We start from the raw sequence: 14,463 nt of genomic DNA, 5'->3' as shown, positions 1-14,463 counted from the left end.
CCCTAACAAAAAGGAACTGCATCGGCTCAAGTGTTGGCCCGCCGGTTATCATTCAAAAGCTTTAAAAAATGCTGTTCTTGTTTGTAATTAGAGAATAGAGGATGGTTCTGTAAATAGCTACCATTGTCTTTGATCAAATATGATATCAAAGCTTTCACCTTGGCACATATCTTTCTTATGATGTCCTTAATATTGGGTAAAAGATATAAATCTGGCTTAAAAGGATGAAGAACATGTCCTATATAACTTTGCTAAAATGACTTTTCTCCAATGATAACATATCAAACTTGAAATTGAACACAACCCAAACCCGATCATACACACTAATAGATTTTGCAAAAGACTTGATCTGTAACTTGTTAGTGTGACATGATATCACAAAGGCTGAGAAACCAACTCATGCAACAATTGACTGAAAAACACATGCAGAATGCACACAAAACAACTTCATTAAAAAGAAATTAAAACCCTGATGATATGTCCTTCATCAAGAAAATTGTTACAAGAATAATAACTGAACTTGAAAACAGAGTTTCGGATAGAGGAAGCAAAGCACAAGCCAATTCGACAATGACTTTTTGAGGAATCAGCTTAACATTACGTTGTCCTAAGATGATGGTAAAAGAAATAAATGACAACAAATCACCTAAAACGGCACACATATCTCACATACTGATCCATAAAGAATTTGGTTTTGCACAAGTAGATAACCAGATTAATTATGGCACGAACCCGATATCCTTGAAGTACTCATGCTCTAGCGCACTCCTGGCTGTAATTCTTCTGCTAGGATCCAAGCACAGCATTTTCTGATAAAAAAAATTGCTTATTAGAATAGTAGAAGATGAAGCCTTGAAAATTATAACAAGAACTTGTTCACAACAATCGCAAAATGTTTGGGTTGGTTAACGGGTCAAAATCATTAAGCCCAAAAACAGCACATTAATAGTACTGGTAAGGTTGACACGCAAGCACTGTTGTATTCTATTCTATTCTTCTATTATATATAATTTGTTATAGCCACATTATTACAATAGTAATCTAGAATGTTCGATATATATATATATATATATATATATATATATATATATATATATATATATATATATATATATATATATATATATATATATATATATATATATATATATATATATATATATATATAAGCTTTGACACGCGTGTATACATTTCAGATGACTCTCAACCCGTTCAACCCACGCGCCCCTTCCGAATCCTTTGTTTATCAGTTATATGTTTCAATACCATTGGACATTACAGATATAACATAACCCAAATCGTTTGTATATAAACGGGTCGACGTTCTCACCTCTAGTTATTCTCCTAAAAAATGATTCAATATCTGACAACATACAATTGTTCCCTTAATGGACATTATACCAGGGTGTTCCAAGTGCTATCAAGTGCAATATATTCAGTATTTGTATCTTATTTTATGATAATTTGCCCCAAGGGTTACATTTTGGTCAACAATTGATCAAATCCAGACACAATAACATCGGTAAGCACCAAGGACTGAACCGCCAGGATCACTTATATTTTCGTAGAAACAGTGACTGCGGGCTAAAAGTGGTCAAACTATAAGCCTCAATCCGCAAATATATAAAAATATGTTTTGGATATAAAACCGTCTAAAAGATAGCCTAGTGTTCTGGATCTAAAAGTTTTTCTACTTAATAAATTTCAATTCTTACATATCATAAACATTGGAATCTGAAGAAATTTGGTACCAGATTATAAGACAGAATAGTAAAATTTAAGAACAAGAACTTATTGGAAATCCTTCTCCAATTATAGAAAAACTCTTATTACAATCTCCTTATTACATCCCTATTTATAGTTGATTAACCTTATCCATTAAGTTAATCAAGTCTAGTCTAGAATAATCTAGGATAACCAAGTCTAGAATCATCTAGGATAGTCAAGTCTAGAATAAAGTAGAAAAGTCAAGGAAGAAGCAAAATTGAAAACAATGACGGCTAGCCCACTTGTTATCCGTTCACATGTTCCACCTCCTCAAATCCATTTGAGATATAATTTCACAAAATAAACCTCTAACTTATTACTTTATGTCAAGATTGGTCCAACAATCACCCCCCCCCAATCTTGACCTTGAGTAATCATTTATTTCTTTGAGTCTTCAATCCTTTGAACCCCAAGAATCTCTATCATTTCAGCAAACTTTAACTTCGGCAATGCTTTTGTAAGAATATCAGCCCGTTGCTGATCCCCACTGATGTGTTCAACTTTAATCTTCTCCATTTCAACACATTCTCGTATGAAATGATACCGTGTGTCGATATGCTTACTTCTTCCATGAAATACCGGATTGCTTATCAATGATATTGCTGACTTATTATCAACTTTGATCACGACTTGTTCTTCTTTTCTTCCAGTTATTTCAGCTAAGAGTCCCCTTAACCATATTGCTTGACAAGCTGCTGCAGTAGCAGCCATAAATTCTGCTTCGCAGGATGATAAGGCCACTGTTTGTTGTTTTTGTGAATTCCAAGCAATAGGTCCATCATCAAAGTAGAACACTAATCCAGTAGTACCCTTTCCATCATCTGGGTCCACCGAGAAGCTGCTGTCACTAAATCCAAGTAGGTTATTGCTACCATTCCTTCGATAGTGAATACCCAGGTCTACTGTACCTTTCAAGTACCTGAGAATTTGCTTAACAGCTTGAAGATGAGTAATTTTAGGAGTTTGCATATACCTACTTGCATATCCCACCGAGTATGCAAGATCCGGCCGTGTATGAGTTAAATACCGAAGGCATCCAATTGTTTTCCGGTATTCAGTTGCATCAACACATTTGCTGCCATCATCTTTCATCAACTTCAGACCTGGTCCCATTGGATATTTGGTGAAATTGCACTCCCACATTCCTGATTCCTCTAGGATTCTTTTAGCATATCTTGATTGATGAATTTTTATTCCATCTATGCCTTGTATTACTTCGAGTCCGAGATAATAAGAAAGTAAGCCCAGATCACTCATCTCGAATTTATCTTCCATTTGCCTTTTGAATTGTTTGATTTTCTCCAGGTTATTACCCGTTACAATCAAATCATCAACATAAATTCCTACCAAAAGTGATCCTTCTTGTGTTCTTTTTGTGTATACAGCTTGTTCAAGCTTACACCTTCGAAATCCATATTCCTTTAGAACTCCATCTAATTTTGTATTCCAAGCACGTGGGGCTTGCTTCAGGCCATAGAGAGCCTTTGACAGTCTGTACACCTTTTGTTCCTTCCCCTTTATCACAAAACCTTCCGGTTGAGATACGAAGACTTCTTCCTTGAGGTCACCGTGTAGAAATGCTGTTTTAACATCTAGGTGATGAACATCCCACCCTCTTTGGGCTGCCAAAGCTAGAATAAGTCTAACAGTCTCAAGTCTAGCTACGGGTGCGAATACCTCGTCAAAGTCTACACCATGTGTCTGGATGTAGCCTTTGGCAACTAGCCGTGCTTTATGTCGTGTGACATTTCCTTTTGCATCCCTTTTAATTTTGTATACCCATTTTAGTCCAATAGGTCGGTGTCCTTGAGGTAGATCCATTAACTCCCAAGTATTATTCCTTTCAATGGAAGCTATTTCACCTTCCATAGCTTGCTTCCATTCTTTATGTCTTGTAGCTTCCTTGAAATTTGTTGGTTCTCCTTCGGTAAGAAGAAGATCATATATATCAATTTGATTTTTCCAACCTCGAGGTGGTGTATCATCATATGTCTCCTCTTCTGCCATAGATGGATCTGACTCATTGACTGTATCTGTCGGGAGACGAGACAGCATAGGTCCTCGTTGTTTTACTGTTGTTTCAGGACTGCTAACATCAGAATGGGTTATGCTTTCCTCATTGGTCGATCTTCCTTGACTTGAGGAGTTACCGCTTTGTGGGCTATATGAGCTACTTGGGCTGCCTGGTTCAGTAGGCCCATTTTCGGAATTTTGATCAGCCGAGAAAACTTCACCGGGGTTTATATGTATCACGAATTCTCCTTTGTGATTAGGTTCTTGATTGTATTCTACTCCGGAATGCCAATCCCATTTGCGTGCTTCATCAAATTCCACATCTCGACTGATTACTATTTTCATCTTCTCGGGATCATACATACGATGTGCCTTAGTTCCTGGTTCAGTTCCTAAATAAACCATGGGAATACTTCTGTCATCAAGTTTTTTTACTTGATCTGAAGGTACTTTCACATATCCAACACATCCAAACACCCGTAAATGATCAAGATTTGGTCTTCTTCCTTTTAAAGCCTCATATGGTGTTTGATTTTTCAGAATCTTCGTGGGCAACCTGTTTAGAATATAAACCGAGTGACGTACTGCTTCAGCCCAGAAACTTTGTGGCATATCCATTGCTTTAAGAATACTCCTTGTTGTGCTCATCACTGTTCGGTTTCGCCTTTCAACGATACCATTCTGCTGTGGCGTGTAAGGTGCAGTCAACTGTCTTGTGATTCCAGCATAATCACAATACTGATTGAACTCGTTGGGTGTAAATTCTCCTCCCCGATCAGTTCTAAGGACCTTTATTTTCCTTCCATATTGATTTTCAGCAATCGCCTTGAATTTCTTGAATTGCTCAAATGCCTCTCCTTTGGTTTTTAACATGAAAGACCACATAAACCTGCTGTGATCATCAACAATCAGCATAACGTACTTGTTTCCCGCTTGGGTGGCAGGGGATATGGGTCCGCACAGGTCTGCATAAACCTGTTCCAGTGGATTTTGGGCTCTAAAAGCCGTCTGGACAGGAAAACTTTGTCGTGAATGTTTCCCTGCTAAACATGCTTCACACATCTGTGTAGGGTGATCAATAACCGGCACTCCATCCACTAGATTGTTGGTCCCTAGCCGCTTTATTGTATCAAAGTTCACATGACCGAGACGAGCATGCCACAACCATGCTGGATCATCAATCTTGGCATGTAAACAGATTGGTGTCCCAACCTCGAGATTAATTTTATACAACCGATTAGGGGACCTTTGAACCTTCATTAGCATCGATCCATCTACCTCAAACATATATAAGAAACCATGTTTGATCAAGATTACACAACCCCCTTCTTCAGCTTGCCCAAGACTAAATATGTTAGTCTTTAAGTATGGGATATAAAGTATGTCGGTCAACAAACGTTGTTCACCATTCTTACATGTTAAAAGAATAGATCCACTTCCTTCTATATCCACACACGAGTTATCCCCAAATCTCACTGTACCACCAATATCCGTATCAAGTTTTGAAAACAGTCCTTTGTTTCCTGTCATGTGGTTTGTTGCTCCAGTATCTAAGTACCACATGTTTTCTCCACCATCATGTGACTCATACTTTGCTGGAAAAACCTTCTTTTCACTTAGATGAATTACTTCCTTCTCGCTTCTTTGATTGGCTACGGACATCAATAGTGCAGGTCTGTCATCATTAGCCACTGGTAGTTCGGTTGATCTAGCTTGAGTCAAATTTGCTTGTTCTCTTTTCTTTCGTGTTGGAACCATCCGATGAGAAGTGTCCAAATGCATCACATCGAAAACACTGCAGCTTTGATCGATCTTTAGTTAAGTTTTCAGTTATTTGTCTACCAGCAAAAAAGTTTTGTCCGCGGCCTGAACCCCTTCCTCGACCACCAAACTGTCCACGACCTCGGCCCCTACCCCGGGTGTCTTGGCCATTCCCTCGACCTCGACCAAAGTTGTTTTCCCTTTTCTTTCTTGAGTCCATCCTTCATAGGACAACAGAAGTTGGTCATGGCTGTTATTTGTAGTCTTTAGACTGGTTCGTTCTTCGTAAGCTTTTAGCCTACCCACAACTTCCTGGAATTTCACCGTTTTGAGATCAACCAGTTGTTCGATAGTGGCTGCCATATTTAAGAATTTTTCTGGTATGGCAGTTAATATTTTTCTCACCAACGTGGTTTCCTCAATGACGGTTCCAAGTGCAGCTGATTTTGAGGCAATTCCAGAAAGTTTTGCTGCAAAATCATCAATTTTTTCGTTATCTTTCATCCTTGCTGCTTCAAATTCAGCTTTAAGAGTTTGAAGCCTAGCCTCCATCACTCGTTCAACTCCAAGGTGACGGGTCTTGATTGCATCCCAGATTTCCTTCGCATGGGTGCAACCTGCAACTTGAAGAATCAAGTCTTCAGGTAAAGACTGATACAGATAAGCGATTGCAGCATTATCCTTTTTCTGATCGACATCAGTTCCAGGTTCAATTGATTCCCAGATTCCATGTGCCTTAAAAATCGCTTTGATCCTAAGCGACCAGATGGGATAATTGGTCGCAGTTAGGATAGGGCACTGGAACGTAAGATGGCTGGTATCCTTGATTGCATCCGAGGTATTGATAATATCCCCCATGAATCTGGTCTTCGATCGACGCTCGTATTTTTCTGTCTTAGAATCTGGTGATTGATCTAGTCCTTTTGATCAACAACACGATCCCTTTTGTAACTCAGCTCTGATACCAATTGAAGAAATTTGGTACCAGATTATAAGACAGAATAGTAAAATTTAAGAACAAGAACTTATTGGAAATCCTTCTCCAATTATAGAAAAACTCTTATTACAATCTCCTTATTACATCCCTATTTATAGTTGATTAACCTTATCCATTAAGTTAATCAAGTCTAGTCTAGAATAATCTAGGATAACCAAGTCTAGAATCATCTAGGATAGTCAAGTCTAGAATAAAGTAGAAAAGTCAAGGAAGAAGCAAAATTGAAAACAATGACGGCTAGCCCACTTGTTATCCGTTCACATGTTCCACCTCCTCAAATCCATTTGAGATATAATTTCACAAAATAAACCTCTAACTTATTACTTTATGTCAAGATTGGTCCAACAGAATCTATTTTCCGGATCATCCTAAAAAGCAGAAGTTACTTTTTGAGAATATTCTAAATAAATAACTATTCAGATCATGGTTGCAAAATTCGGAAATCAGGGTGTAATCAAGAATTATCTGTCTGAATGGGATAAAAAAGTCCGTCAAACTCGGTCAACGGGCTAAACTCCAGACTAATCAGTCAGACTTGGGATTAAACAGTCAAACTCAGGATCACTCAGTCAAACATTAATCAGTCAAACTTGGGACTACTCGTTCAAACTCTGGATTAATCAGTCAAACTCAGGATTACTAGTCAACATTTTAGTATGATATAGAATTAGAGTTTTTGAATCCATTATTTGAACAATTATGTTTATGTTTATTTTATAACAATTATGTTTATATTTATGTTTATTTAATAACAATCAGGTATCAGAATTTATATTTATATGTAAAATTCCAATCTGACTACTCCACAAGTAGTCCACGTCTAGGCTGAGTACTAGTTATAAGGTCCCAGCCAAGTAATCCCTGCCTAGCGAGTTTTACAACCTTGATTAAGATTCATTGATTTCTAGGTTCTGATATATTATGCGTATCAACTGTATATTAGATATGTGACATTTACTACTATAAACATGTGCCAACTTCAGCATTTTTATTCATGAGACAAATAAACTATTAAAATAGGTTCTGATGTTTAGAAGTCCATAAACCCTGTAGAGTATGTCATGTTGTGCCATTGTATTGGTCAAAAGAGGCAACTTTTAAAACACGCCAGGGTAATCCAAGCATACGTTTTTGTCCACACTTAAAAAAATGTACATAAAAAATGGGAGGGCTTTGTATAACTATAAAATGTATATTTTCAGAATAATAATAAGCTTTCTTTTGAATAAACCCATTTAGAAAGTTGAATACATTAAAATATATTCTAGGATGAACACATACCCAAATCGACCCATTAATAAATATACATGTCAAAATTGGCAACTCAATTATCAACAACTACGAGTTAAGATAGCAATTTGTTTGAGCTTACACGTAGGAGATCAAGGCCGGTTTTTTCAAGGCTCGGGACCACAGTTGCCAGGTCCTGAAAAGTAATAGATGCGCGGGTTAGTTTCTTTAAGATCATACGTTCCAAGCATTGTATTTGATAGGTTCTCAATCATTTGTAATGCAGATGGTATAATAGAAAGAAAAAATTAATAATATCACCTTTGAAGACCACTTTGGAAAGGCAGATTTAAAGTCAGGCAACGATGTCACACCAGGCCATGTATCTTCTGTTGGAGTTCCCATAACTCTACAGTAAAAAGATTGAGTGAATAATAGTAAGGTACAAAAGCCATTCAAAGTGTACTTTAGTGCATAAAACACATGCATTATTTAAAACCAATTACTGTATTAATTGAACAAGATAATTTAATCACATTTGAGACACAAGCTAATCATCTAAATTATTAGACCAAAGTGTTTCCGGGCAGCCCAACCCAGCCGTTTCCACACAAAAATGCTATAACTACCATTAACTGGATGTTTACTTATATAGCAATGGTAAGTCCTTTGGTTGCAATTCTCACTTAGTGTTTACCTATTTGCACAATGGCACCATATTACTTATTGAGGGTATTGATTTACACTCAAAAGACACTTATCTCATCATTATTAGAGAACATATAAGATACTCAACCAAAGTTACGCATATTTACACAACCACACACTTGGTTAAACATCACAACATTCCTGGAATATTAAGATATGTACCATACGTGTAGATAATAGAATGAGTGTCACCTGAAAATCTTGAACAGTTCATCGATCTCAGAGTCACCAGGAAACAGAGGTCGCTGGTTCACCATCTCAGCAAAAATGCAACCAACCGACCACACATCAACTGGAGTAGAATAGTGACGAGATCCAAGAAGGATTTCAGGTGCTCTATACCACAGAGTCACCACCTACAAAAGTACACCAATAAGTAGAAAATATTTATTACAGTTTGAACAAATTAGCCTTTTATTGTTCTATTCCTAGTGGTCAATTTCATTGCACTTTATGTATATAACAGAATAAGACGTCCAGTACAAGATTATGATTATCGCCAATGAAAAAACATAAACTAATGTAACTACCTCATGGGTGAATGTCCTGACAGGGATGCCAAACGCCCTGGCCAATCCGAAGTCTGCCAGCTTTAGGGCATTGGTACGACGATCAATCAACAGGTTTTGAGGCTTCAAGTCTCTATGAAGAACTCTATGAGAATGGCAATACGCAATACCACGTAGTATCTGATACAGAAACGTCTGCAAATAAGAAAGAATAAAAAAAAAATAAGAGACAACATCAATTCTCAATTATCTGATATACATATACACCATTGTAATGGTTTCAGAACGTTCAAATAAGCAGTACACCATAACATTCAAAGGTTCACTCACTTTTACAAGATGGGGATCCTTTGAAAACTCTGGACAAGAATCCATATGTTTCTTCAAATCCAAGTCCAGATACTCGAAAACCAGATATAATCTTTTGTCACTGTGTACAACATCCTGTAACCTGTCACCAAGAAGTCACTATTCGCTAAATAACCCTGTAACAAAACAAACTATACATGTATGTGTGTACATTTTGAGTAATTACCTAACAATGTTTCCATGCTGCATCTCTTTCAGTAGTGAGATTTCTCTAATTGCTGTACTTGGTACACCTTCATCTTCTTGCTCCAAACGAATCTTTTTCAACGCAATAGTTTCATTGGTAAGTTTATCACGAGCCTTGTACACCACACCGTACGTCCCTTCTCCAATCTTTTCCACCTTCTCATACTATAATCATACAAAATTTCAAAACCAGGTACTCTCAAAAACCACAAATCATATAAAAAAAATGAAATCATGAAATGTATAATTATACCTGGTCCATCACAGCTCAACTGTATCTACATCCACACATCGCCAATTAATTAAACAATTTCAGAAACTTAATTAGTACTAAAACACCATTAATACAGCAGCATTACTCAAAGTAACAACAAACACACTAAATTATGCTATCATTTCAATATCATTACTAAAATTCAACCAAATCATTAACTGATTGTGACTGTATCAACATCAAAATACATGAAGTAGACATTAACAATTACTGATAAGATCGCAAAATCTGTACAAACGTAAGCATCTATAATCTACGTCAGTTAAACTACTAAAGTTCAATCAAGTCAATGTAAAGTCAGCTATCACATGTATGTTATGAATCAACAACGAGTGTGATCAATTTCGAACGTAAAATGTGGTTTAATCAATAAAATAAATACAAAGTATATGCAATTAATCAGTTGAAATCGAATGAAATAACTGCAAAATTGATATTAAAAGTGGAGCTGAAGTAAAAACCCTAATTTATCATAGAGTTTATACCGGATATTAAATTGAATCGAAACTATGGCGTGAGAGAAGATGAAAAACTTCCCACTAGGTTTAGGGGACAATGTAGGAGAAGATATATAGATATAAATATAAATATAAATATATATTTTATTATAAATAGGGAAATTAAATTAATAAAAATAATCTTTTGAGAATACTATTTATTTAAATACTGATATAATTGTTATAATATATAATATATAATATATATAAATATATATATATATATATATATATATATATATATATATATATATATATATATATATATATATATATATATATATAAAAATGGATAGTCAATTATTGATACACAAAAGTAATATTATTGTATTACCTAAACTTGTGATATTTTTGCTATAAATAGCCATGAATGCAAGCATTAAACTTGCACCATTTCTCACACTTACAAAGTGTTTCTTTCTTTCTCTCCATTATCATCTTTGTTCTTACACTTCATTATTAGTATTCTTAATCAAGAATCAAATCACTAAAGGTAGTTATAAGCCTACTGAATTATAACATCAAGAATCAAACCACTAAAGGTAGTTATAAGCCTACTGAATTATAACACGTTATCAACACGATAATCTTAATACTAATTATGGTTGGCTCTGCCACCTAAATGATATATGGTCGGTTATACCACCTGAATAATATATGGTAGACACTGTCGTCTAATTATCATTTATGTTACTAACATTTATATTTCAATTATCTAACATTTATATGGCTGACACTGTCGCCTAATTATCATTTATGTTACTAACATTTATATTTCTATTATCTAACATTTATATGGCCGACACTGTCGCCTAATTATCATTTATGTTTACTAATATTTATATTTATGTTATATAACATTTATTAATGATTGCTTACATATGGTCGACACTGTCACCTACTTATCATTTATGTTATATTAAATTTATGTTTAATGTTTATATACTTATGAATATAAAGTGACTATAATTTATCATGTTGTTTGTTTTAATAGAAAATGTCGAATCTGAAAAAGCTTAAATTTACTCCTTTAGAATCAACTGGAAACAACTACATGCCATGGGTTATAAAAGTAAAAATGCATCTTAAATCAATGGGCATTCTTGAAGCCATAAATGAAAACAACACTTGTTCTGAAAAAGAACAAGCAACGGCATGTTGCTTTATTCATCAACATATTGATGAATGCTTACAAAATAATTATGTGACCGTAGAAGATCCCTATGTTTTATGGGAAGGTCTCAAAAGCAGATTCAATAATCAAAGAGAAATTTTACTTCCAGCTGCTATGGAACAATGGAGAACATTAAGGTTCCAAGACTTTAAGAAAGTAAATGAATATAGCTCAGCTCTGTATAATACATGTTCACAACTTAAATTCTGTGGACATGAAATAAGTGATGCAGACATGATGGAGAAAACTTTCTCTACAATGAATGCTGCAAACATCACAGTGCAAAGAAATTTGAGAATGCTAAAGTTCAAAACATATCCTGAACTTAATTCATATCTCTTAGTTGCAGAGCAAAATGATGAGCTATTAATGAAAAATTAGCAATCCCGTCCTACTGGTACACTTGCAATTCCTGAAGCAAATACTGCAAATAATTATAAACAGGGACAAGGACGCGGGCAAGGTCGTGGTTATAATAACCATCACCATCATCATGCCAAAAGCCATAACTATGGTAGAAACCATCCTTATGGTAATGGTAATGGGCGAGGACGTGGTCGTGGCCGTGGCCGTGGTGGTCAAAGAAATAATAATCCACGAAAATATAAATATCAACCACAAAACAAGCCCACTAAACAAGATGTTGAAGAAAATTCTTCTAAAAATTCTGAAGAATCTTGCTACAGATGTGGTAGAATGGGCCACTGGGCTAATACTTGCCGAACATCTAAACATCTTGTTAAGATGTATCAGGATTCGCTGAAAGATAAAGAAAAGGAAGTAAACTTTGTGGATAACGTCGATCCAACAGTCACTGAGAAACCATCTGATTTATATGAAGATTTCTTGAATGTTTAAGTTGTGTGTCTTTCGAAAAATAAACGATTTAATATCGTCTGTCTTTGTCATTATGTTTGCTAAATGTTTCAGTACTATCTATTTGCGTGTAAAATATTGTGTAATATTAATGTACTCACTATTTATTTCTTATATATAAAGTTCAATATGAATTTTGCTGGAATACAACATCAATCAAGTGGTGGAGATCTCTGTATAGCAGACAGTGGAACTACACACACTATACTTAAATTCGAGAAATATTTTATTGATCTAAAACCAACGGAAGGAACTATACATACAATATCAGGACCTGCTAACTTGATAAAAGGGATAGGAAAGGCAAATTTCATACTACCAAATGGTACAAAATTTTTAATAAATGATGCCTTATTTTCTCCCAAGTCAAGCAGAAATTTATTGAGTTTCTCCGACATATACCTTAACGGGTATGATTATCAGTCAGTGACAACAGAAAATGAGAAATATTTAAGTATCACTGACAAGAGTCATGTGGTTGAAAAACTGCCAAGACTTAGTTCTGGATTACATTATACACATATAAATGTACCAGAAATACATATGGTAGTTAACGAAAAATATATTGATCCTGGTGTATTCAGTTTATGGCATAACAGATTAGGCCATCCAGGATCAACAATGATGAAAAGGATTATTGAATGTACTCATGGACATCCACTAAAGGATAGAAAAATTCATCATGATACAATGGTTCCATGTACATCTTGCTCTCTTGGAAAATTGATAACTAGACCCTCACCACTTAAGGTTGAGAAAGAATCACCAATGTTTCTTGAAAGAATTCAAGGTGATATATGTGGACCAATTCATCCACCATGTGGACCATTTAGATATTTCATGGTTCTAATAGACGCATCTAGCAGATGGTCTCATGTTTGTCTGTTATCAAGCCGTAATGTGGCATTTGCAAAATTTCTTGCCCAAATTATTAAATTGAGAGCTCATTTTCCTGATTACACCATTAAAAGGGTGAGACTTGATAATGCTGGTGAATTTACATCTCAAGCATTTAATGACTATTGCATGTCTATAGGAATTGTTGTTGAACATTCTGTTGCTCATGTGCATACACAAAATGGTTTAGCCGAGTCATTGATTAAACGTTTACAGTTAATCGCTAGACCATTGATAATGAGAACAAAACTCCCTGTATCTATATGGGGTCATGCAATTTTACATGCTGCTGCATTGATTCGCATCAGACTAAGTGCAAGTCATAAATATTCTCCCCTACAACTTGCTTTTGGTCAAGAGCCAAATATTTTCCATCTTAGAACATTTGGTTGTGTAGTGTATGTTCCAATTGCGACACCACAACGTACAAAAATGGGTCCTCAAAGGAGGTTGGGAATATATGTTGGATATGAAACATCTTCAATATTAATGTATATTGAACCTATGACAGGTGACGTTTTTACAGCACGTTTTGCTGATTGTCATTTTAATGAAACATTGTTCCCTAGATTAGGGGGAGAAATGAAAAATAAAGAAAATGATGTTTCATGGTGTGAACCTCAATTAAAGTATCTTGATCCTCGCACAAAAGAATGCGAGACAGAAGTTCAAAAGATAATGCATATACAAGAACTTGCAAATCAATTGCCTGATGCATTTACAGATACAAAAACGGTGACAAAATCATATATACCAGCAGTAAATACTCCAGCTCGAATTGAAATTCCAAAAGCTGGCAATAACGTCACTCATGAATCTTTGCCACGTCAGAAACGTGGAAGACCAATTGGTTCAAATGATAAAAATCCTCGAAAAAGAAAATCAGCTGATAATGAAGTAAAAGAAAGTGTTCAACAAGAACCACAAATCAGTACTCCTACTGCAGAGGAGATTGATAATGTCAATACAGAAATTGCAATCAATTATGCATATTCAAAAATATTATGGAACCGAAATGAAATGAAAAATCTTGATGAGAAATTTTCATTTAATGTTGCATATGACATCATGAATAATGATGATGATCCAGAACCAACATCTATGGTTGAATGTCAAAATAGACATGATTGGGCTCAATGGAAAGAAGCAATACGAGCTGAATTAGAATCACTCAATAAAAGAAAAGTTTTCGGATCCATCATTCT

The 14,463-nt window shown here is 35.3% G+C and overlaps 1 protein-coding gene across 2 annotated transcripts; it reads right to left on the bottom strand.

The window, feature by feature from the left end:
- Nucleotides 1–431: 431 nt before the first annotated feature.
- LOC139902777 (cell division control protein 2 homolog A) lies at nucleotides 432–10,391 on the bottom strand. 2 transcript variants are annotated; one of them, XM_071885386.1, is made up of 9 exons: nucleotides 10,300–10,391; nucleotides 9,794–9,818; nucleotides 9,521–9,705; nucleotides 9,316–9,436; nucleotides 9,007–9,180; nucleotides 8,669–8,832; nucleotides 8,090–8,177; nucleotides 7,911–7,964; nucleotides 432–809 (listed from the first exon to the last, which is right to left on the bottom strand). In XM_071885386.1, exons 2-9 carry the CDS (start codon nucleotides 9,800–9,802, stop codon nucleotides 720–722), a joined length of 885 nt encoding a protein of 294 aa, XP_071741487.1. In that variant the 5' UTR covers nucleotides 9,803–9,818; nucleotides 10,300–10,391; the 3' UTR covers nucleotides 432–719. The 2 variants fall into 2 exon arrangements, with proteins under 2 accessions (XP_071741487.1, XP_071741488.1); XM_071885387.1 differs by having other exon boundaries at nucleotides 9,794–9,812; nucleotides 10,300–10,364.
- Between the last annotated feature and the right edge of the window lie 4,072 nt (nucleotides 10,392–14,463).

Source organism: Rutidosis leptorrhynchoides, chromosome 3 (assembly GCF_046630445.1).
Source record: "Rutidosis leptorrhynchoides isolate AG116_Rl617_1_P2 chromosome 3, CSIRO_AGI_Rlap_v1, whole genome shotgun sequence".
NCBI classification, from domain to species: domain Eukaryota; kingdom Viridiplantae; phylum Streptophyta; class Magnoliopsida; order Asterales; family Asteraceae; genus Rutidosis; species Rutidosis leptorrhynchoides.
This window is presented reverse-complemented; position numbering and strand designations above follow the sequence as displayed.

Bases quoted from the DNA above. Each gene is read 5' to 3' on its own strand.
- LOC139902777 (XM_071885386.1), bottom strand. The intron at 9,181-9,315 runs GTGAGTGAACCT...TCTTATTTGCAG, and splicing joins AGGATCCCCATCTTGTAAAA to ACGTTTCTGTATCAGATACT. The intron at 7,965-8,089 runs GTGATATTATTA...ATTACTTTTCAG, and splicing joins TTCCAAAGTGGTCTTCAAAG to GACCTGGCAACTGTGGTCCC.